The 25,553-nt window shown below is 46.7% G+C and overlaps 1 protein-coding gene across 5 annotated transcripts in view; it reads right to left on the bottom strand.

Annotated features, from left to right (window-relative positions):
• FBRS (fibrosin) overlaps window positions 1–25,553 on the bottom strand; it is a 1,655,257-nt gene that overhangs the window by 774,293 nt on the left and 855,411 nt on the right. For 4 of the 5 annotated variants that reach the window (XM_044086630.1, XM_044086634.1, XM_044086633.1 and 1 more), the window contains one exon: window positions 12,556–12,761. In XM_044086630.1, the coding sequence (XP_043942565.1) occupies window positions 12,556–12,761 (206 nt within the window). The remainder of the gene's footprint in view (window positions 1–12,555; window positions 12,762–25,553) is intronic. The other variant, XM_044086631.1, reaches the window with a different exon arrangement.

The raw sequence follows: 25,553 nt of genomic DNA, 5'->3' as shown, positions 1-25,553 counted from the left end.
TTTCCAGAGATGCGAGAATGTTTGTATGCTTGTAGGACTTGTAGAAGTGCCCTCATTTCTTTTGAGTTGATGTGCTCTTTTAGTACATGGGCAGGCCACTCCCCTTGCACCCTGTGGTCTTCCGTTCAAGCCCCCCTCCCCACATGCTCTGTTTGAAATATCTGTAAACAGGACTTGGTTGTGGGGGTTTGGAGTGAATGGAAGACCTTGGATGAGCATAACGTGGTTGCTTCACCAAAGGAGTTTCTTCTTGATGCAAGGAAGAGTAGGAATGTGGTACTGAGATGGTTAGAGTGCTGGAACCAGACTGATTTCAGATACCATTGTGTATTTTCCTCAGTACAGCCTGGCGAGGAGGGATGTGGGTACCGAGATGGCGAGTGTTGGGACCAGGCTGACTTCGGATACCATTGTGTATTTTCCTCATTTGTAGTCTGGCGAGGGGGCAGTATACGGATGGGGGCAGCCTTAAGTCCAAGGGCCCTGAGAGCTTGCCTGGCTAAGCAGTGATCCTTCCTGGAAAGTATTAACAACTCGTTGGCTATGGAGGCGACTTTCTCCTGAGGAACAGAAGCATGCATGTCAGATGTGTCCAGACTGCATCCCAGAAAGGTCAGCTGCTGCATGGAAAATAGCTAAAAAATTTTTGTAACTAATGGGGGACTCCAGAAGAGTCAAAAGTCACACAGTGTAATGAAGGTGCTTTGGAAGAGTTGCCCTGGATGAAGCCTGGAGTAGAAGGTTGTCCAAGTACGGGAAGATTTGTTTGCCCTGAGTGAGGCAGAAAGGCACTACTGGAGCCACGCACTCTGTGAAAAAAAAACCCTGCAGCTGTAGAAAGACCAAAGGACAAAGCAGAAAAAATGAAAATGTAATGACCTAGTAAAGAACCGGAGAAATTTTCTGCAGAAATGACAGATGGGAATATGAACATAAGCATCCTTTAGGTTTAAGGATGTGAGAAAATCTCGAGGAAGTAGAAAGGGTAGAAGAGTTTGTAAGGACAGTATTTTGAAGGAGGGAACTCTTAGAAAGGTGTTTAACCGGGAGGGATCCAGGATAGATCTCCACTGATCCGCTTTCCTTGGAACAAAAAAGATCCTAGAGTAAAATATTTTTCCTAAATAGGATGGGGGGCCTCAACTATGGCTCCTTGGGCCAGTAAGTCTTTCATGTTACAGGTGTATCTGGTTGGGAGGAGGAGGGGGGGTATTCCCCCAGAGGTTGGGCTGCTTTCCCAAGACAAAGTTACCCTCCTTAATAATACTTAAGACTCACTTGTCTGAGGTTATTGCTTCCCAGAAAGGAAGAGAGACAGAGAAAGAGTGGCTTTTTGACAAAGGAGTTGAAGGGTAGGGTTTGGAGAGCGGGATGGCTGCAATTTAGTCACAGGATCTACTACAGAACGGAGATCTCCCAGAAGGGGTATTCCTCCGAGTTTTTTCTGGGAATCTTCTCTTAGGAATTCTCCTTTGCCTATGAGGTGTTCTAGGATTTCTCTTGGTAAAGGAGGTAAATTTTGCTAGACAATTTCTACAGAACTTGGGAACTGCAGAAAGCAGAATCTGACTGCAATCTTTTACTGTCTTGCCCTATTCCTGAAAGTCTTGAAGAGACTACCAGTTTGTCAGCCAAAAAGGAGGCCGTTATCCAAGGGGTAGTTACAATCTAAGACTTGAAATCTTCTGGATAGTCTGGACTAGTAGCCAGGCATACCAGCTGATCACTCAGTCAATGGCAGACACCCTAGAAGAGGTATCATAGCTATATTTTATAATCACATCTGGCTATTTGAGAAGTCTGGGCCACTAGAGATTGCTTAGCTTATGCTGTTCTAACTCTGGTGTCTGTGGCTCTGTGAAGGTCTTGTTTTAGGACTGGAGCACACAGTAAGCATTTGGTCATTTGAGTTTGTTAATCTGCTACCCTAAAGACTAGGCTGGAGGAAGTACACACCTTCTTAGCCCACCTGTCCATTGCTCAAGTGTCCTTGCCATTGAGGAGAATATTAGTGCCAAAGAGCAACTTGGAAGGTTTGTCTGAGGTCAGGGAAACAGCTGCTGGGTCTGCCACAAGGTTTTTGTAGAGGTATGCAAGTTTATCAGGAACTTTATAGAACCTATCTGGCCTTTTCTGGAGCAGAAGACAGAAGCCAGTGGCGAAGAATTGGCCTGAAATGTGCCCAGCTAAGCATCCAGCAGTGGACGAACTGGAGGAGCAGGAGTATTGTAATATCGCATTTGCACCTCAGACACCTCTCTGGACTGCTTGGTAAGGATTCTCCATAGGAATCCTCTTTCAAGGAGTAATCTAGAGTGTGCATCTCCCTCAACTGAGGATATACGTTCAGAAGAGTGTAACTGGCAAGAGTAATTGAGAGAAAGATCAGAATTCCCTGTCAGGTTCCTCATCAGACGAGGAACAATCTTGAGCTTGTTTGTGTGGTGAGGCCTCAGAAGGCTGGGTGACAAAGGAATGTGGCTTCACAGACATGACTGCCTTAAATACTCCTGGAAAAAAAAGCAATCCATTCTTTCTCCCTGGATGCAGAAGGTGACGTCCAGTGTTTAAATTTTTGATTTTTCTTCTCAAGGGTGACGTCCATCTGAAGCAGCTTATGGGGTTATTAGTCTTTGCACTTTTCTATGAGGGAATTGGAAATCTTTTCCAGCACAAGGATCTGCGGGATTCCTTGAGGGCCCCCTGAGATAATGAACTGCGGTTTGCTACAGGACTTTGTAGTCTGCAAGGCTTCAGGAATCGTACTCGCCTCTAGCAGGGTCACAACAGCAGGTTTGTGAGAGGACAACTGACATACCCCAGGTTCAACCAATTCAAGAGGTATATCAGATTCTGAAACAAGGGCAGGATGATCCTCTCTAGGTCTGTTAAGATTTTTCTTAGGTGGAAGCTCGGGCCTTCCAACGTGGAGGAGTGGGCCAAGTGCTTCAAACTGTGGGTCTCGAGGAAGGTATTGTGTGGACAGTTGGACCATAGAGTTTTAGGAACAAACTACTGACAGAGCAGGATTTACAGTTGTTTGGAGCCCACACATTAACAGCCACTTAGTGTGAAAGTCTTTGTACGGAAGTTGCATACTGCATTCACACTTACCCTCCTAGATGACATTTAATAACAATTAGCAGAACAGTCAAAAAGTTAGAAGGATGGATCTCCAGTGGGGACTTATCTGATAGGTGAAACTATGGTATAGAGTGACCAAATGATCACAGTCCATCTGGTGCAAAAACTTGCATTCAGGCTGGTGGCAAGATAGTCTGAGGATCTCATACTTGCGTCCGATTTTATACCCAAGATGCCTATGAGCTTAGGTCATCATCTGGACATGCTTCCTGGGAAGGTAAAGCTTTGGTATCCTGAAAGGACGTCACCAAGCTACAACCCATCTGTTAAGAATACTACGGTCAAGTCAGGACATCATAAATCTATCCCAGGAGGTCACAAAAACCAATAGGACCCATCAAACAAATGGCAACAGACCACACTGGTCACACTTAAAGAACTCAACAGAAACAGAACTCACAGACCAGAAATTGTACAAAGCACAGAAGAGCAAATATTAAAACAGGGATCACTCTACAACTTCAGGAATCAAGCTGAAGAGAATGAGACCCAAGTCACATGCTGAGGGTCCATATCAGTAAGATTCTAAAAAGCTGATGGGAGTTTATGGACCGAAACCGGACAGACTTCACAAAGTCATGGACCACAATGAGCTCGGGCTCACCTCTTAAGGCTAATGCTATATAACCCAATGTACAAGGAGAAATGAAGGCTAGAATGATCTTGGGCTTATGAATAACAGGCCAGTCTAAATTAACTCCACAATAATACATCACATGGGTCCAGTTCTACAGAAGACAGCAACTTTAAAATGACTGCTAAAACAGGGTATATCAGCGGTTTTAAAAGAGGATAGCATAAACTGACCTCAGCTGTAAGGGGGGAAAGCTAGACTAACTGCCGACAAAGCATGACACAGCAATGTGATTACATAAAAGACAACAGACTCCACTCCATGCAGGAATCAAAAAACTAAGCACCACAAAGTACACTTGTGTACACTTACCATAAATGCAGATGTAGAGTGTATTCACTGTTGCAGTCATCACATTTGGGTTATCCTGCCAAGGGTAGCCCTCAGTCAGCCAGAGTACCAGAGGCTTAGTATTTTTGGGTCAGTTGCTGTCACTCCAGGACTGATGTCAGGTCGTCACTGGTATTCAAATCAGGCAGCCGACGCCATTACATCAGTTTTTCGTGCCCCAACTGTCAGGAGCCCTCAAATAGGGAGCTAGGTTATGGTGGAAGACCACCACCAGTAGAAAGTAAATACCAAAAATTCCCTGTAAGGAGAGAGAGAGAGAGAGAGAGATACAAGGGGGATGGAGGAGGAGGGGGAAACCATGACTGCAACAGTGAATACACTCTAACATCAACATTTATGGTAAGTGTACACAAGTGTACTATGTTCTTCGTGTTTCACTGTTGCAGTCATCACATTTGGGTCTGCTTCCCAAAGCTGAAGAAAAGGGTGGAGGCAGTCAAGAAGACTGGGGGCTGGCTAGGATGCCCTGCAAGACTGCGGTGGCAAAGCCTGCCCTGGATTTGGAGAAAGCTGAAGAAAAGGGTGGAGGCAGTCAAGATGACTGGGGGCTGGCTAGGATGCCCTGCAAGACTGCAGTGGCAAAGCCTGCCCTGGATTTGGAGAAGACAGGCGGGTGGAAATGCTTCGTGAAGGTATGAACAGAAGTCCATGTTGCAGCCTCCAGGATGTCCCTGGTGGGGACCCCTCTGAGAAAAGCTGCAGAGGTGGAGGTTGCCCTGGTGGAATGTGTTCTTACCCCCCCCCTTTGGGGGTAGTTTTCTGTGCGGTTTTGTAGCAGAAATGGATGCAGTGTGCTTATCCATTTGGAAATAGTTTGAATATGGCCTTGCCCTCTGCCCCTGCTGCGAAGCAGACTAGCAATAGGTCAGTCTTTCTAAAAGATTTAGTCCAATCTAGCTAAAATCTGAGCTGTCTGTGCACATCTGGAAAGTGCTGAATCGTTTCCCCCTTGTTTTGTGGGTTAGGGAAAAAGGTGGGCAAATGAATGGATTGATTGAGGGCCACACTGGACACCACTTTAGGCATGAATGATGGGTTATAGTCCTGAGGGAGACCCTGTCAGCATGGAAAATGATAAAGGGCTCTATATCTATGAGTGCTTGTAGCTCTGAAACTCTTCTAGCTGAAGTGATGGCCAGAAGCAAGGCTGTTTTCCAAGAGAGGAATTTTAACTCTGCTGAAGCTGCAGGTTCAAAGGGGGGGGGGGGTGAGCTTTTCCAACACAAAGTTAAGGTCCCAAGCTGAGGTAGGCACTCTTCTGGGTGGCCTTAAGTTGTTAGCCCCTCTTAGGAACTGTATGATGAGAGGGTGAGAGAAGAGAGGTGGCTCAGTGCTGTAATGAGCAGAGATGGCAGAGGCATGAATTTTTATTGAAGAGAAGGAAAGACCCCTGTGCAGTAGGTCTTGCTAGGTAATCCAGGGTGAAAGGTAGGGAGGGCTGTGCTGTTTCGGCTCCCTTAGCCTGGATCTGGGTGCAAAACCTTTTCCACTTAGTATAGGACTTTCTAGTGCTGGGGCATCTGGCCTCACGTATAATATCTGGCAGCTTGAGGAGAGGTCAGGGAATAAGCCAGGCTGCCAGGTTGAGGGTCTGCAATTGGGGATGCATGAATTCTCCATTCTTCCGAGTCAGGAGTGTAGGGATCTGAGGTAGGTGCCATGGTGACAGGCTGCTCAGCAGTGAGTACCAGTGCTGACGTGGCCAGTCTGGGGCAATCAGGATTGTCCTCGGTTTTTCCACCCTTATTTTGAGTAGTACCCTTGAAACGCATGGTAGAGGGGGAAATGCATAAACAGAGAGGTTTACCCACTGGAAAAAGGATAGAGCATCCACTTTCCAGGTCTTGCTGTAAGGTTCCCTGGTGCAGAATTTGCTGAGCTGATTAGAGTGGGAGGCAAAGAGATCCACCTTCGGGGTGCCCCATTTCTGGGTTACAAGGATGAAGGGTTCTGTGGTCTAGCTGCCACTTGTGTGGGTCTAGCAGATTTCTGCTCAAGTTGTCTGCCAGAGTTTAGGGAGCCTGGCAGGAATTGTGCTAGCAGGTGTAGTTGCATGATTGAGGCCATGTGCCAAAGGTTCATGTTGAGCCTGCAGAGAAGATGAGTGAATTCCTCCCTGTTTGTTGATGTACCACATCACTGTGGTGTTAACTGTTTTGATCAGTAGAGGCCCCGGGGAGATTAGGGGTCTGAAAGCTGGTAGGGTGTGCTGAACAGCTAGCATCTCTTTCTGGTTGATGTGCAGATGAACTTGATATGGGCTCCCAATAGCCCTGAATGCACCTGCTGTCCAGGTGTGCACCCCAGGTATAGTCTGTTGCATTTGTGGTGAGGGTCTGGGCGGCATGGGGTTGTGAGAAGGGAAGTCCCTTGTGGTTGCATGCTGCTGCCCACCAAAGAAAATCTTTCCTTAGACAAGGTATCATTGGTATGATAGTTTCCAGGTCTAGAGAGCGTTGACACCAACGGCTTTTTAGGTACCACTGTAGTTTCCTCATATGCAGTTGGGCATATGGAACAAGTAGAATGCAGCAGGCCATGAACCCTAGAGTTTGCAGAATTTTCCTTGCGGATAACTGGGTTCTGGTGGCTAGTTAAGAGAAGCAGCCTGCCAGGTAGGCATGTTTTTCTGGAGTAAGGATGCCATCTGGGATGCTGTGTCCAGGCTTGCTCCCAGGAATACAAGTCTTGTGTGGGACTAGTTTTGATTTCTTTTCGTTGACAGTATACCCCAGGGAGGTCAGTAGGTCCTTTACAAAGGTCAGGTGCTGTAACAGCTTTTCCTGACTGCCTGAATCAAGCAATCATCTAAGTAGGGGTAAATTTGAATATTTTTGAGTCTTTAAAAAGCAATGGCTGGAGCCAGGCACTTTGTGAAAAGTCTGGAAGCAGTGGATAAGCCAAAGGGAAGCGCAGAGAACTGAAAGTGCATAGATCCTGCCCTGAAACAGATATTTCCTGCATGATTCCCTGATTGGGATGTGTAGGTAGGCTTCTTTTAGGTCTAGGGTGGCTAACCAAGCATCCTTGGAAAGCATAGGAAGCTGTTGGAGGATGAGCATTTTGAAATTTGGCATCACCAGAAAGGTGTTTAGAATGGATAGGTCAAGGATTGGGCCGTCAGGTGCCCTCTTTTCTGGGTACCAGGAAGAGTCTGGAATAAAACCCTTGGCCTATCTGGTCTGCAGGAACATGTTGTATTCCCCTCATGGACAGCAGAGAAAGGACTTGCTTTTTGGCCACTGCCCACTGGTTTGGATGAAGATCTGGGAACCCTTTTGGGGATGGCAGTGTGTGGAAATAAAATTTGTAGCCCTCGGACACTATGTTGAGAACCCATCAGTCTTTCGTGATAGAGGTCCAGTTGTTTGCATGGAAGGAGAGTTTTCCTCCTAGGGGCACAAGCAGGTGGGCAGAGGTAAGGGGTGGAGGTGTAAAGTCAATGCGAGTTCTTACCATAAGGGGGTGGCTTAGCACTCCCTGTTCTTGAAAAGGAAGAACTCCATTCCTTAGATCTCTGCATTCCCTGGGGCTGCTGTCGTGGGGGGGGGGGGTCTGCTTCCCCTTGGTCTAGGCTGAGCTGGCCTGGAGGGGCCCGGAAAGGACCAGTGCTTGGAGGGGCAATGCCTACTGAACCTCGGAAGCTGGACCTGCAAAAAGTCTTTAACTGTCTGCATAGATTTAGCTTCTTCTTCCATCATTTTTAAGATCTCTTCTGCGTTGGTGCCAGACAAATTGTGTTTGTTCAATGGTGCGCCCAATAATTTTGATTTGACATGGTCTGGCAAGATCTGTTCCTTAAGTCAAGCATGCCTTTTAAGGGCAGAACCAGTGACTGCTGCCCTCCCAGATGCTTCTAGGGTGTCAAAGCACTGTGACACCCGTGCCCTGCCCCAGCAATCAAGGAGTCTCAATCCTTACCACTAACACCAGAGAGGGCATCTCATATGGGAGGAAAGGATAACAAATACACACAGTAAAGTGCAATTTCCCTTAAGAGCACACATAAAGAACAGTCAGTCTGGGGCTGGTCACTCACTCACTCTCCAGGTCCTCAGTAAGACTCCCCCACTGGCACAGCTACAGGGTCCAGATCTCAGCCAGCTGGGCAAGCTAAAATTTCCAACACCCTCTCTGTCCAACCAGTGCTTCATGTCCCTGCCCAAGTAGCTGACACACACACACACACACACACACACACACACACACACACACACACACACACACACACACACACACACACACACTGAGATAGGTTTATACAACCACGCAGACACTCCTGGGAAAGGCTGGCACAGGTTCTCCAGCTGCACCCCTTTTACCCAGACTATACGGTAGTAATCCTGCCATCATTCAGCTAATATTTATCAGCTACTCAAAGGCCCTTAAAAGGGTGTCCAATTATTACTGTGCAATATTATCCAATTGGTAGTATGACTAAACAGTCTCAAGAATTATTAGAGTGACTTGATACAGGATCCTTATTATATACATGCAATGTACTCTTAGAGGTTAACTTATCTCTACACAAAACAGCCACAGTTAAAAGTTTTTTAAATATTTAATAATAAATCAAAACCAATGGCAGCAAACAGAATTGCAGCAATAAATTCCAAGAAAGACTGGATTCATGCACAGTTCAATACACTTTATTTAAGCAACAAACGACATAGTTTACGCGCTTTCATCCGTGTAAAAAGACTTCTTCAGAACATAGTACATAAAATCTCATTCCCTTATATATTTAAGAAACCCGCCTTTTTATATCAATTATTCAATTAACAACCTGAATGACATTAGCTGTTGAAACCTCTCATTCATATCCGGTCCTGCAGTACCCTGCTACATCTCTGGAAATTCCAGGTGAATAGATGTTTTGTATAATACGCCTCTGTGCGTTTTATGGCCATATGACGTGCAAAGTGAATATCATGGGCTATGGCTAGAAGCACCAGACAGTAGGCTCTAGGCACTACCACTTGCTGTACTCTCTCACCTTCTAGCCCTCACTCAGGGGTCCACACTCTGTATAGTAACCCTTTGTCCCAGTATACAGATTCCCCCTTTCCTTGAGAATCATGTGCCTCCGTAGCTACCTGCCTCAGGCCTTGCAGTTTAGGGTCTGAGAGCTGAGCCTGTATCCACTCTCTCCTTGTAACCCTTCCCAGCTCCCCTTCCACAGGAAGTCTGGCATCCTCTGACAGTGGTGCCTCACTGTCACAGCCTGGGTACTAATACTCACCTCTACCTTTGCAGTCACTCTGTCCAAGGGAACATCAGTACCTACAAGCAGCTGTGGCTCACCTTCAGACTCACTGCTACAGCGTAGCTCATTCCTTGAATTAACACCTCAGCAGTTTGGTCCGCAAGTATGCAGTCTGTCTTGGTCTCCCCCAGGCTACCAGACCCACATGCTTGTCTCAGTCTGACTGCGGGTAACTGCATAAGCACATGGTACTGCCTCATCCAAATCCTTCCCTATCAGGACATCTGCAGGATGGTAGTTTGGTACCCTTGTTGTCTCAAAACATACTATTGGCATTTTGTCTTTCCCACTTACTGGCTTCTCTCACCTTTGGTTCCCCACCTTGCCTCCGTGGACACCTGTATACCACATGGCCTCACTGGTTGCATTCAAAACATTTAACCCTAGCTCCTGGATGTGTACCTGGACTACAGGCTTCCCCTGCTAGTAGCAGTTTCTGTTGGGACAGTCTGTGCTGCCTACCATGGGTTCCTTCAGACCCATGAGCAGTACTGGGGGTCCCCTTCCTGTTCTGGGCTGCCCTGCCTGCCAGGTCTAGGTCTTCCTTCTTCCCCAACTCCTCTGAAGTAGCACACTGTCTATCAGCTAACCAGATCCTCATGTCCTCAGGCAAAGTGCTAAGGGCTTGTTCCCTCACCAAAAGGTCTGCCAGCCCTTCAAAAGTGGTGACCTGACATCCACTCACCCACCTATGGAAATAAGTGCTCAATTCAGCAACATATTCACAAACACTTTCATCTGCCTTGCATCTATGCTCACAAAACTTTTTCCAATACGTTTCAGGTGTTAAACAGTTCTAGCAGTATAATCAAAACATGCAACGTCAGACATTTTGGACAAAACAGCTACAGCTTTACCGAATGCATATGCTCCTGTAAGTCTATTTTCTGCACAAGCAGGAAAGGAAGACATTTTTTGTTTGAGTAGTTCCATGGTATGCTGCTATTTCAGCATGTGGAACTGACAATTAGTGCTCTAATAGCAAGAGTAGCAGAGGTGTATACTTTTTTACCCCATCTGTCTGTAGCTCAGGAATCCGTCTGAGGCAGTGGCATTCTTAGCTGAGGTTGTTTGAATTCCTTTTGGTCCTTGAGAGATGACCTCTGGGTCAGCAGTAGGATTTTTTAAAAAAAATCTTTGAGAATCAGGGACTCTGTAGTACTTGTCAGGTTTCCTGGGAGCAGGAGGAAGGGTGTCGGGAGTCAAACTGGATTACATAAAAACATCATGAACAACATCCATGACAGGAGTAATGGCCAAAGGTCTGTGCTGTGGTAAATCTAAGAATTCCCCGAGTCTCTTTTTTGACTGAGGGTAGTCCTGACATTCCCACTGGAAATGCTCCCTTAAGTATGAAGGGTTTCACCAAATGAAAAGTTCTCAGGTGAAGAGGCAGAAGGAATGGATTCCTCTGCATCAGAATCCTCATAAGCAGAGAGGGGTTGCATGTCTTCATATTCAGAAGCATCAGTCTCATCGGACTCCTGTTTAGATAAAACTACTGAGGACAAGTCTCTTTCTTTTGGAAGGGGTAGCCTGGCTTCCCCTAACAAGCTCTTACGCCATATTAAGCATTTGAGATTGAGGTAAGAAGTAGGTGCCCAAGCTTGGGTAATTTTTTGGGGGTAGTTCGTACCCTGGGCCTTAGAAACTCGGTAGTTTTAGAAAAAACTGAAGACGCGAAAGAAGTCATCAGTCTGTGTCGAGTATCGGTAGTACGAAGTACTTCCTCAGAAGCCGGTGCCTGCTCAGCGGCTCTGGACCCATCCAAGGTAGAGACATCTGCAGGATCCTTAGTCGAAGAAGAGTCTAGCGGCATACCAGACTCCGAAAGGGTCTCGGTAACAGCCTGCGAATCCACAGAAACAGGCATCAGGGGCTGTGGAAGAACGGACTGGAGAACTGACTACTAGCTTAACAGAAGCGGCATTGGCAGTTTTGAACCTATGTGGTCTGTCTCTGTCTTTATCCTTACGTTTTGTCAGAAGTTTGGTAGCCATATGGCTTAGCAAAGCTATATCGGAATTAGAGGACCGAGAGCACAAATATCTAGCTACAATAAGGGCCCAACGATATACAGTTCTGGCGTTGAACAAAGCACAAAAGTGACAGCGAGGGATGTTGTGGTCTGAGCCTAAACAGGTGACACATTAGGAATGGAAGTCTCGGTGAGCTATTTGCTTTCCACAGGCGAGACAATTGTTTACGTTTTCTGACATCGGTTAGAGCAAGAAAAAAAGGATCCCCAATGGGGTACTTAGCTTTAGAAGACTTCAACTTCAATTTGGAAACGAAAACTCAGTTAGCGAACTGGCACTCGTGCAAACTGCTTCTGCTTCGAGCTCCTCGGCAAGAAAGACTGATGTAATTGCGTCGGCTGCCTGATTTTATACCACTGCTGACCGGATGTCAGTCCTGGAGCAAAAGCAACAGACAAAAATACTAAGCCTCTGGTATTTGGGCCGACTGAGGGCTACCCCTGGCAGGATGACCTAAATGTGATGACTGCAACAGTGAAACACGAACATCACCAAAGAATAAATCAATCTTTCTGATCAAGCCACAGGCTGAGACTGACCTGAGGGTTCAAAGGAAGAGACTCATTCCAAATAACAGGCAATACAGTCCACAAACACACGCACATACAATTTTTGTCAAGGGAATACCTAAAGTGTCATTTTTATCACCATAGTTAATACCAAATCTTGCAAGTCTTCCAAAAGGGGTTGTTCACAGCTTTCTTTTGCAACACATCCCAGGCCAGTCTGGCTAAAAATAGTACACAACTAGTGTCCCAGAAGGATTAAGAATCTACAGTCCTCACACCTTCACGTGATGTCTCCAAATGTTTAGTTATTTAATAAAGTGGCATGAATGAACTCCATTTTTAAGCTGGTTAACATTTAAAGTTCATGAAAGCAGTATTGCCTCAATCTTTTATCATCAATGCTCTTATAAAACTGTAAAGGCCAGTAACATTCATTCCATGTCGTTACAGGTTAGAGAGTACTACAATGTAACTTCAGATTCCCCAACCTTCCCACAAGCTAAAAAGCCAAAAAGAATCGACACTGCAAGTCTCCAATAAGCAGCAGAAAGCAGTTTCAAACAGAACCCTTCCCACACCATAAACATAAAGGCACGCTCTACTTATCCTCACATTTTGGCGTGGGGTACGCACCATGGGTGGTGCCGGTGGAGGGACGATGGAAGCGTATGGAGTGAAGTGCTGGTGCGTATGTTGGTGGGTGTGCTGGTGTTGGTGATTGTGCTGATGGAACTGGAATGCCAGAGGTCCAATGGTGCCACCTCTCTCTTGTGAGGTCAAAAAACGAGAACTCAACTCATGCCTCAACAAGTCTGGATCTGAAAGAAAAATGACAGAAAAAATGCTATCAAAAATCAAGCACAAACACAAAAATTCAAAGTCCGCAACTCATTCATTGTAAAACTACATGTACATATACAAAAGCAGCCATGGTCAGAATAGTGGATGTAGGGATCAGTCTTGAGCCAAAAACCTTCAGAATTCTATGCTATAGATACCATCATATATTCAGTGGGGAAACCAGAGTAACAAGTGATTTAAATTTCATTCCTCAGAATGACTAAGCTCAATGTTTAACTGAACCATAACTTTTGCGGATGGACTGCTTTTCACAACTTTCAAGCAAAAAGTACAGTTGTCCAAGTAAAAAGAATAGTTGCGTAAAATCTTACAATAACTATAGATGTCCTTCTCTTCCATGTTGCAGTATTCTTAGTGTGGAATTCTCCGCCTCAGGAGACACTAACTTCAGCTCCTATACAAAAGGTTAAGCCTGGCTGTTATAGGTGCGTGGGACGTCACATGTAGGGTCATAAACCAGGAATCTTAAATGCGACAACTACATGCAGAAACCTCAGAACTTAATTGACCACTCGGACAGTCAACTAGTAAGAGCCAAATGATGTCCACAAGAAGTATGAAGTGCCATTTGCTGGCTAGTCTGACCGTAGTCTAGGTGGTGTTCATGGGTGCACTCTAATCAGGCCAATAGGAATGAAGGGGGACAGGTGGAGGGGGGGGGAGTAATACTGCAACATAGAAGAGAAGCACATCTACGGTTATGATAAGATTTTACAACAGTTATTCTATGTCGTCCTATTCCCATGCTACAGTATTCTTAGTGTGGGACAGTGCCACAGCTTAGGAAGAAGGAAGGGTGGAGGTAGAGGTAGCGGATTCCAGAAAGCCCTGCAGGACTGCCATAGCAAACCCTGCTCTGGAAATGTGGTCCAATTTGTAGTGTCTGGTGAAGGTATGTATAGAGGGACCAGGTGGCCACCTCCAGAATGGAGGCTGTGTCCAGGCCTTTGAAGGCGGCTTTGGAAGATTCTACGACCCTGGTAGAGTGAGCTCTAACTCCCTGAATAGGCCCTTGCCATGATCCAGCAGGAAACTGCTTGTTTGGAGACTGCCTTGTCCAGGGCTCTGGGGTGGAAGGATACAAATGGTTGGATTTTCTAATGGACTTAGTTTTGTCCAAATAAAACATCAGTTGCCTGTTTAAGTCCAGGAAATGGAGTATTCTCTCACTGTCATTAGTGGGAGAGGGGAAGAAGGTGGGCAGGTGAACTGTCTGGTTTAAATACAGTTCATTGACCACCTTGGGCATGAAAGAAGGGTTGGTATGCAGAGTCACTCTGCCTTTGTGGAAAATAGTGTAGGGTGGACAAGCCATGAGAGCTTGTAACTGCCACCCTTCTAGCAGAGGTAAAGGCCACCAGTAGAACATGTACACATTTGGAGTATGGCAGAGCTGGCTGGCTCAAATGGAGTCAGTGAAAGTTTTTCTAGGATAAAGTTCAAGTCCTAAGGTGGTTGGACGGGTTTTCTTGGTGGTCTGATGTGCAAGACCCCTTTCAGGAACAATTTAACATCTAACCTGGATAGTAGAGGGGAGTCTAGGGGTAAAGCAGGCAGAGATTGCAGACAGGTGGACTTTCACTGAGGAGTATGAAAGGCCAGCCTCGATAAGTTCACACACACAAGTTAGGACTAGAGGAACATAGTACAGTTGTGTACACTTACCATAAATGTAGATGTTAGAGTGTATTCACTGTTGCAGTCAACACATTTGGGTTATCTGCCTGCAGGTAGCCCTCAGTCGGCCTGAATACCAGATTTCTGCATCTGCTGCTATTGCTTCTTCCATGACATCAGGTTGTCAAGGGTTATAAAACATGCAGCCAACGCTATTACATCAGTTTTTCTTGCCCTAGATGTCAGCAGCCCCCAAAATAGGAAGCAATTACATGGTATGGAACACCCCCAGCAAAAAACAAATACCAATGATACAAGATATTCCAAACAACAAAGACAGAAAGTAAAGAGAAGTCAGGGGGCTGGAGGGAGGGTAACCATGACTGCAACAGTGAATACACTCCATCTACATTTATGGTACGTGGACACAACTGTACTATGTTCTTCGTGTTTCACTGTTGCAGTCATCACAGTTGGGTTGATTCCCAAAGCAGAGGATGAGTGGAAGTAGTTAATAAGAAGTTATGTCTTACCATAACGTTCCATGTTAGTTGTCTTCTTCTCGCCTTCTTTCTTGCTGGATGGGATCGGAGCCGAACCTCGGCTCCGACTCTGCCTATACTATAGCTCGAGAGCTATTTTTACCGGCTCGAGGCAGCCCTATATCCCACAATACCATGCGCTAACTCCCCAGATCTCGTTTGGAAGCTAAGACATAGTATAAACACAATCTTGTAATAAAAAATTATAACCCTCTTTATTAGAAGATTACCTGATAGTAACACTAAGGATACCAGGAAAAGACGCAACATATTGTATCCCCAAAAAGGAAGGACTCAATCTCGAGTCTGTCCAGGCTAGGGGGCAGGAGGGAGGGACCCAAGAAAGAAGGCGAGAAGAAGACAACTAACATAGAACGTTATGGTAGGTACATAACTTCTTAATGTTAAGTTGTCATTCTCGCCTTCATTCTTGCTGGATGGGACAGCGTCCCTAGCACCTTGGTCCTGGGTGGCTCAACGGAACAGATTCCTGAGTACAGTGGAACCAAAATCAGCTCTATTTCTGGAGGCTAGATCAAGCTTGTAATGAGCAATAAAAGTATGTTTGGAAGCCCATGTAGCCGCTGTACAAATGGCATCTAGTGGTAACCTTGCTTGAAACACTGTTGAAGTAGATAGAGCCCTGGTTGAATGAGCCTTAGGCCTAGAGGGAAGTTGCCTGTGCCTCAACTCATAGACCAAGATAATAATAGATGTCAGCCATCTGGAAAGGGTAACTTTCGAAACCGGAAGCCCTTTCTTACCTGCCGCATAAGAGAGAAAGAGCTGATCTGATTTTCTGAATTGTTTTGTCCTGTCTAGATAATACCGTAATTGGCAATGAACATCTAATGAATGTAATTTTTGTTCAGCTCTGTTGGTATAGTCTGGGAAAAAGACAGGTAAGTCAATAGAATGATTTAAATTTGCTTCCGATAGCACTTTTGGAAGGAAGGAAGGGTTTGTTCTGAGAGTTACTCTGTCTTTATGAAAAACCAAATGAGGAAGGACAGACAAGGCTTGGAGTTCCGAGACCTTTCTGGCAGATGTTATAGCTACTAAAAACAGTGTTTTCCAAGAAAGTAGTTTGAGGGAACAAGAAGCTGCAGGTTCAAAAGGGGGCAGAATTAGTGAGGTTAGAACTAAATTCAAGTCCCATTGTAGAGGCGGATCTTTTACTGGAGGTCTGAGCAAAAAGATGCCCTTGAGAAAAGCTTTACAGAGCTTGTGGGACATATTTGCTTCTGAGAGTCCAACATGAAAATTAGCAATGGCCGCTAATTGTACTCTGACAGTGGCCGATGATGATCCAGAATGAAAAAGCTCTGCCAGAAAGTCCAGAACCTCATGAATGGGTGCATGAAAAGGATCTAAGGACCTATTTTGCGCCCAGAATGAAAAACGCTTCCATTTACTAGCATAAGTCTTCCTAGTATTGGACTTATGGGAGGCCAGAATGATATCACGAACAGGAGGCGAGATGAGGGGAAGCCTGGCTATGGCTGGAAGTGGAGCAACCAAGCTGTGAGGTTGATGGAATGTAGAGACTGATGCAGCTTGCCCGTGAGGTGGGTCAATAGATCCGGAAGGGGTTCCAGATGCCAAGGCTGTTCCAGTAGGTATTTGTGCAGGAACGGGAACCAAACTTGTCGAGGCCAAAACGGGGCAATGAGGATCATTTTGGATCTCAATGCGATTGCTTTCTGAATTAATTGCGGGATCAATGGAAAAGGAGGAAAAGCATAGAGAAGACCCCGGGGCCAAACGTGAACAAGAGCGTCTCTGAGGGGTTGGTCTGGCAGAGGAAAAAGTGTGAAGAAGTCGAGGCACTTGCTGTTTTGGGGAGTTGCGAAAAGGTCGCAGCAAGGCTGACCCCACTTCCGAAAGATTCCGTCTGCTACCGCTTGATTTAGAGACAACTCGTGAGGCATGAGGATAGTTCTGCTCAATCTGTCTGCTATGACGTTGGACTTCCCGGGGATGTGCGTTGCTATCAGAAACCGTTGAGATGAAATCGCCCATTGCCAAAGTCAGAGTGCTTCTCGACAGAGGGGATAGGACTTTGTTCCGCCCTGCTTGTTTATGTACCACACCACAGACATATTGTCCGTCCGAATTGCTATAGTCCCCGTGGGAAGAGAGCTCTGAAGGGCTTGCAATGTCAAAAGCACTGCCCTCATCTCCAGGACATTTATGTGCAGGTGGCATTCTGACTGTTGCCAAGTGCCCTGAACCATCCTGCCCTGATAATGCCCCCCCACCCGATCAGGGAGGCATCCATTGACAGTGGCAAATGGAAGGGGGAGAACAAAGGGTCTGCCCTGAAAAAGCTGAGGGGAAACCATCCACCAGGAGAGATGTTTCTTGCAAGATGGGGTTATCCAAATGTTGTGGGTCATTGACAGCTGTTGAAAAGACCACTGAGAAAAGAGCATCCACTGAAGGAGCCTCATGTGGAAGCGGGCTAATGGAAGTAGAAGAATCGCCGCCGCCATGAAGCCCAACACTTTCAATACTCGGTTGACCTGGACTTTGTTGGGCTGAAACAGGGTCTGAACATTCCGCCTTATGTCTGCCACTCTCTGGGGTGGTAGTGTTGCAGACATTTCTGTGGTGTTTAATACTGCGCCTATAAAGTTTATACATTGACAAGGCAACAAGGAGGACTTTGCAAAATTTATAGAAATACCCAGACTGTTGCAAAGCTGAATAGTGTAATCCCTGGCCATTATGAGATCGTGTTTGGTGGTAGCGGAAATGAGCCAGTCGTCTAAGTATGGAAACACCTGGAATCCTTTCTGTCTCAGGGGAGCCGTGACCACTGCCAAACATTTGGTGAACACCCGGGGGCTGTGGTGAGACCAAAGGGCAGGGCTCTGAATTGAAAATGACTGACTCCCAGCCGGAAGCGGAGAAACCTCCTGGAGCGTCTGTGTATCTTTATGTGGTAGTATGCGTCCTGGAGGTCTAATGAGCACATCCAGTTGTCTCTGCCCAAAAAGGGTAGAATGGACTGCAGTGTTACCATCCGAAATTTTGTCTTTAGCACAGATTTGTTTAACCTGCTGAGATCCAAAATAGGTCTCCAGTCTCCTGTCTCTTTTGGTACCAAAAAGAACCTGGAGTAAATTCCGGACCCTAGCTGATCTGCTTGGACTGCCTGGATGACTCTTTTTGCTAATAGCTTTTCTATTTCTAGCTGAGCCTGACCACTTTGTGCGGGTGGTACATCTGGTAGGGGTTTTGGCAGTTGTACCGGGGGGATGGTAAAGGGGATTTTGTAACCCTCGGATATGATCTTCTGTACCCATGTGTCTTGGCAGAGGGATTGCCAGGCTTCCGGGTACAGAGATAATCTTCCCCCGACTGCCTCCGAAGGCAGACAGTCGGGCAGCTTCTCAGGGATGCTGAAAGGGTTGATCAGGAAAAGATTTCCTAGAACCCTGGTTCTGAGAATCCCCTCTGCCCCTGGGGCGGCGTCTGTTATTTCCCCCTCTGCCTCTAGGGGGAAAATCACCATGTGTGGCAGGTGAGACTCCCTGTGGTTTGCGGAACCACATCTTTCCCCCTTTCTGTCCCTTAGGATAAGGTCTAGAAGGCGTGGAAAAACGGACTCCCACGGCAGAGAGAGTTTTAACATCTTGCTCGCATCTGGTGAGGGTATTCTTCACCTGAGGTCCGAACAATTCCGAACCATCAAAGGGGGTGTTAGTGAAGGACACCTTGAAGGGATCAGCAAAGTTACAGAGCCGCATCCAAGCGTGACGTTTTAACGCAACGCCTGTACCAGCGGCCCTACTCGCTCCATCGGCTGCATAAGAAATTAGCCACATGGAGGAGTTAATGGAGTTCAGGGTAGCCAGCTGAGAGTTTATTTTGTCCTTAAACCCTGCAGCAGAAGGATCCTGTACCGTTTCACCCAGCTCTTTGAGCAAGTCTCTTTGAAGGCGGGTGAAATGACAAATAGTTCAGCGATCGCATAGAAAAGGTCGCTGAAGCAAAGGTCCGCTTGCCATACCTGTCCATGGTCCTGGACTCCTTGTTAGGAGGATGAACAGATACAGAAGGATCAGCCAATTCCTTCTTAGTGGCTGCTGCTACCACCATAGCATCAACTGAAACGCCTTTGGTGAGAAAGGATTTATCATCTGGTGCAGAAATAAATTTAGAAGGCCTCCTAGGGGTAGGTTCCATTGAATCAGGAGCTGCCCACGCCTTTCTAGCCACTACCTCCATTAGTGGGTCGAAAGGAGGAGACACCCAGGAGGTGGAAGGGTGAGATCCAAAAGCGTCAAGGTAAACCGACTCGTCCTCGGAAGGTTTGAGAGTGGACCAATTTCCCCTCTGTCTTAGGATTTCCAGGATGTCTGAAAAGGAGACATCCTCAGAGGGGGATCTGGGGGAACCTTCCGACTCATCCAAGTCAGTGTCCGACGTGACAGACTCGGGGGAGTCCATGTGCTTCCTCTTGCACTTTCTTTTCCTAGGGGGTTCCCCTGAAACTTCAGGGGAGCCCTTGGAAGAGGAGGAGACACCCAAAGTGGGTACCCCACGCTGTGGATCTCTGCTGACAGGTGCAAGAGAATGGCCAGAGACCCTAACAAGCACTATGGAGGGAGGAGCCGCAGAACTTAACCTTGGAGTGGACACGGGGTCCAGCACACTCCGCATCACCTCAAAGGCTCCCCTATCAGACACCAAAGGTAGCACCGGCTCCGAAGAGACCGGAACCACCCCCGGAGCAGACAGAGAAGGCTCAGAGAATGATGTCGGGGCCGAACTAACCAGAGCCGAAACTCCGAGAGGGAGAACGGGGTCGGACAAGGGTCCGATGCCACTCGCCCCCTAGGAGCAGACAATGAAGTCTCGGCACCCGGACCTCTCCACGGATGGAACCAATGAAGAGGTCAGAGCCGACGACACCGGAGCCGAAGGAGGAAGTATCGGCTCCGACGCAGGCAAGGACACGGTTCCGAGAAACTCCGGCTCCGAGCTCAAGTGATGAGTCGGAGGAGGAATAGATAATTGTATCGAAGGAGCCGCAGTCTGGTGAGATGGGCTCTGGAGCATTTGGGCCAGTGCCTGAGATTTTATGAGTCTACTGACCACCCTCTCGATGTCATGGTCAGAAAGCCTAGATGACCTCGACGAATGAGTCCTATGACTCCGCTCCGACAAGACAGGGGATCTCGGAGCCAATCTAACGGACTCTAGGGAGGGGGACCTAGAGCGCTTGTGCGCTGGGGTCGGCTCCGATGATGGTTTCGGAGCGGAAACCACTTTGCTCGCCTCGGAGCCAGCCGGAACCGAGGTCGGAGCCATCTCAATAACACCAGCCCTAGACTCAGAAGCTGGAGCCGAGGGTTTGGTGGTTTCTGATGACTTCCCCGAACCAGACTTGGACGGGGAGTCATCAGGCTTTAACAAGCCCCTTAGAATAAGCTTGTTACGCCTCTCCTGCAGGACTCTAACTAAATCCGTGACAAACGGAACAAGAGTCCTGCAGGTGTAAAGGCCCCAAGCAATAGACGCAAGAAGTGTGACAGTTTGTCAGAGACATTTTCTGACAGCACGAGTCACACTTCTTGAATCCCGAGACCTTAGAGTCTTTGGACATAGTTTTGACCATAGTAAAAAAACAGTCAGTCCACACACACTCAATTTAAGGGAACTGACTAAACCCACACACACAGATAGGAAGGGGTGGGGAAACTGAGGTAAAGCCCGTAGGCCCAAGATGACAAATTAACTAAATAAGGGAAGAAGGGCTACAAAAGAAAGGGTCCAAGAATAAGGTAATCAGTAGGGACCTAGACAAAGATAACTACCTGAAAACTAGTTTAAGTAAAACTCCTTACTAACCTGAGCCGGTAAAAAAAGACAACCTCGTAGCGAAGCGGCAAACGAGATCTGGGGAGTTAGCGCATGGTATTGTGGGATATAGGGCTGCCTCGAGCCGGTAAAAATAGCTCTCGAGCTATAGTATAGGGCGAGTCGGAGCCGAGGTTCGGCTCCGATCCCATCCAGCAAGAATGAAGGAGAGAATGACAACTTAACATGAAGCATTGGGGCTGGCAATCAGGCCCTGTAAGTCTGCTGTGGCAAATCCAGGTAAGTGGTAATGCTTGGTGAAAGTGTGTACAGAGTTCCAGGTTGCAGCTTCCAGGATGCCCCTGGTAGAGGTTGATGTAGCCCTAGTGGAATGTGTTCTGATCCCCTGTGGGGTAGGTTTCCCATTATGTTTGTAGCAGAAACGGATGTAGTGTGCTATCCACTTAGAAATGGTTTGCTTTGAAATGGCCTTGTCCTCTGCCCCTGCAGCAAAGCTGACCAGCAGCTGGTCAGATTTTCTGAGAGGTTTAGTCCTGCCAGATTGAACTTAAGCTGCCTGTCCACGTCCAGAGAGTGCAGGATCCTTTCCCCTTTATTCTGGGGATTAGGGAAAAAATTGGCAAATGAATTGATTGGTTTAAAGCCACACTAGATACCACCTTGGGCATAAATGATGGGTTAAGTCCTGAGGGAAACCCTGTCCGCATGGAAGATGATGAAGGGTTCTATGGCCATAAGGGCCTGCAATTCACTCTTCTTGCTGAAGTGATGGTTAGAAGTAAAGCTGTTTTCCATAAGAGGAATTTTAACTCTGCTGTAGCAGCAGGTTCAAAGGGTGGAAGCATGAGCTTTTCCAATAGAAAGTTAAGGTCCCAGGCTGGAGTGGGAGCTCTCCTGGGGGTCTTAAATTTTTGGCTCCTCTCAGTAACTGTTTGACCAGAGGATGAGAGAAGAGGGGTGGCTCGGTATTATGAGCTGAGATGGCAGAGGCATGAATCTTAATGGAAGAGAAGGATAGGCCTTTTCTGGAGCACTTCTGTTAAGTAATCTAGTATATGAGGTAAGCTGGGCACAGTTGTCCATTCCTTGAGACTGGCTCCAGGAACAGTATCTTTTCCACTTTTCCGAACAGGATTTTCTAGTACTAGGCCTCCTTGCCTCAAGAATGGCATCCAGCACCTGCTTACTGAGGGTTATTGGTGATGAGTTCAGGGGATGAGCTAGGCTGCTAGGTTCAGGGTCTGTAGCTGAAGGTGCAAAATCTGACCCTCCTGCTGGGACAGCAGGGAAGGGGTCTGAGGCAGGTGCCATGAAGGCACTACTGTCAGACTGCGCAAAGAGGGTACACCAGTGCTGGCTTGGCCAGTCTGGTGCAATCAGGTATTTGCTCAATTGACAGTTCTGAGGGGAAGCAAAGAGGTCCATCTCTGGTGCCCTCCACCTGTTCCTCAAAAGCTTGAATATTTTGGGTTCCAGTTTCCACTTGTGTGGGTCCATGAGATTTCTGCTCAAGTCTGCCAATGAATTTAGTTTGCCTGGCAGGAACTGAGCTTGAGGGTGCACTTGGCTGCTCAAGGCGGTGTTCCACACAGCCATGGCTAATCTGCAGAGTGGGTAGGAATGGGTTAACCCCTGCTTGTTTATGTACCACATAACTGTGGTGTTGTCCGTCTTTACCAATCGTTGTCCTGGAAAAATAAGGCCTTTGAAGACTGTCAGAGCATTCTGTACAGCTAACACTTCTTTTTGATTGATATGCAGGTGCATTTGCTTTGGACTCCATTTGCCTTGAATGCATTTTCCTGCCATGTGGGCCCCCCCCATGCATAGTCTGATGCGTCTGTTAGGGTTTGGGCGGCAGGGGGTTGAGTGAAAGGGAGTCCCGTGTTGTGGTAGCAGGCCTCTGCCCACCAAAGGAACTCTGTCCTTAGGCAAGGAATGATGGGAATCGTTTCCAGGTCCTGAGAATGTTGACACCAGAGACTTTTTAAGTACCACTGAAATTTCCTCATATGTAGTCTTGCATATGGAATTAGTAGAATGCAAGAGGCCATGAACCCTAGGGCTTGCAGTATTGTTCTTGCAGACAGATGGGTTTTGGTGGCCAGTAGATGGAAGTAGTTTGTCAAATAAATTTGTTTTCCTGGAGTGAGGAAAGCCATCTAGGAAGTTGTGTTCAAGCTTGTTCCCAGGAATACAATCTGTTGGCTGGGTACCAGATGTGATTTATTTTTGTTGATGGTGTACCCCAGTGAAGTTAGAAGTCTCTCCACAAATGTCAGGTGCTGTAGTAGCAAATTCATGACCGTATGCCTGAATCAGGCAATTGTCCAATTTTGGGTAAATTTGAATTCTTCTCTGCTTGTAATATGCAATGGCTGGAGGTAGGCATTTTGTGAATACCTTGGGTGCAGTAGATAAGCCAATGGGAATGTGCAGATAAGCTTCTTTTAAGTCTAGTGTTGCTAGCCAGGAGGCCTTGGCTAGCATAGGAAGCAGCTGTTGGAGAGTAAGCATTTTGAATTTTGGAACCACCAGAAAGGTGTTGAGAATAGACAGATCCAGGATAGGATGCCAAGAGTTTTCTTTTCTGGGTACCAGAAAAAGTCTGGAATAAAAGTCTTGTCCCCTTAGTTCTGCTGGGACAGGCTGAATAGCCTTGATACTGAGAAGAGAAAGTACTTGCTTTTGGGCCTCTGCCCACTGGTTTGGTGGAGGTCTGGCCATCCGCCTGAGGTTAGGAGCGAGTGGAAGTGGCATTTCTATCCCTGGGAAACAATGTTTAAGACCCATCTATCTGTCCTGGGTAATGTACTCCCAGTTTTTGGCATGCAGGGCAAGGTTCCCTCCTAAAGGTGCAAGTACTTGGGCAAGGCTTGGAAGAGTTAAAGATAGTCATTGTGAGATTTTACCATAGGATGGCAGCTTACTACTCCCTGTTTTGGAAGTGGGAGCACTCCATTGCTTATATCTGTGCATACCTTGAGACTGTAGTCTTGGTGGTCTGCTGCCCCTGGGTTTGGGCAGAGAAGGTCAGGGAGGGACTGGAAAAGAACAGTTTTTAGAAGGCCAATGCCTACTGAATCTAGGAGGCTGTACTTGTAAGAAATCTTTAACAGTTTGCATAGATTTAGCTTTTTCCTCCATCCTTTGGAGGACAACTTCTGCTTTACTGCGAAATAGACGCTCTTGGTTTAATGGTGCATCTAGTAATTTTGCTTTGACACGGTCTAGCAAGGTTTGTTCCTTAAGCCAAGCATGCCTTCTAACAGACCCAGTGACAGCAGCCCTGCAAGATGCTTCTAAGGCATCAAAACCACATTGTAAAGTATGTTTACCAACTTGGCTAGCAGAATGCATTAACTCTTGTAAATCTTTATGTTCTGCACAATCAGGAATCAACATCATTTTCTGTTTAATTACCTCCATAATAGGTTGCTGATACTTATGAAACTGGCAATTTAAAGCCCTGATGGCAAGAGTGGCAGAGATGTATACCTTCTTACCCCATCTGTCTGAAGCCCTAGAATCCCTGTCCGAAGGGGTAGAATTTTTGCCCATTGTAGCCTTAATGCCTTTAGGTCCCTGAGAAAATAGTCTCTGGATCCGCAGCAGGATTCTTAAAGAGGAATTTGTGGGAGTACAGTACCTGTCAGGTTTCCTGGGAGCTGGAAGCAAAGTATCAGGGGTAAGGCTGGATTCCAAGAAGACATCATCTACAATTTCTAGAACAGGAGGGATAGCTAGAGGCCTGCGCTGGGGCAAGTTTAAAAATTCCCCGAGTCTCTTTTTGGACTGAAAGTAGTCCTTGCTCTCCTAGTGGAAATGCTCTCTAAGGGTATGCAGGGTTTCACCAAAAGAAAAATCTTCTGGTGGGGAAGCAGAGGGGATGGAATCCTCTGCATCAGAATCCTCATAGGTAGACAAGGGTATATCCTGGTAATCAGAAGGGTCAGAGTTATCAGACTCCTGATCTGAAGAATCAGAAGGAAAATCAGTTCTTGGTCTTTTTGAGGGGGAAGGCAGACTTCACCTAATTAAAGTAATAAGGTCTTCGGCTGTTCTAAGTATTTGTTTTTGGGGCATGTGGGTCTGAGAATTTGCTTTGGTTGTCTGTTTCCTAGGCATAGTGCGAACTCTAGGCCTGAGAAATTTGGTATTTTTGGTTTGAAAGGAAGTCGGTTTAATATGAAAATCGGAAGGCCTGAATACCCCCTCAGAAGCCGATGCCTGCACAGCGGCTCCAGACCCATCCAAGGTAGAGACATCCGCAGGTTCCATATTCGAAGCATATCATGGCATACCAGACTCCGAATGGGTCTCAGTACAGGCCTGCGAATTTGTAGAAGCGAGTATCAGGGGCTGCGAAAGCATCTCACTGAGTACTAGCAGACTGGCGACTAGCTTAACGGCAGGGTCACCGCCAGTTTTGGACCTATGCTGTCAGTCTTTATCCTTACGTTTTTTCGGAAGATCGGTAGTCGGATGGCTTATCGAAGCCATTTCACAATACGGAGATAGAGAGAGAAAGAATTTAGCAACAAAAATAGCTCGATGACTAATAGTTCGGACATTGAACAAGGCACAAAACTGACAGCAAGGGACGTTGTGGTCTGGGTCTAAACAGTTGACGCAGTAAGAATGAAAATCTCTGTGAGGAATTTGCTTTCCACAGGCAAGACAATTATTAATTTTTTCTGCCATCGGTTAGAACAAAAAAAAAGGATCCCCAATGGGGTACTTATCTTTTAGAAGACT

Source organism: Protopterus annectens, chromosome 10.part0 (assembly GCF_019279795.1).
Source record: "Protopterus annectens isolate FY-2018-M chromosome 10.part0, PAN1.0, whole genome shotgun sequence".
NCBI classification, from domain to species: Eukaryota; Metazoa; Chordata; order Ceratodontiformes; family Protopteridae; genus Protopterus; species Protopterus annectens.
The sequence above is the reverse complement of the archived record's forward strand: the minus strand, read 5'-3'. Positions and strand labels throughout refer to the sequence as shown.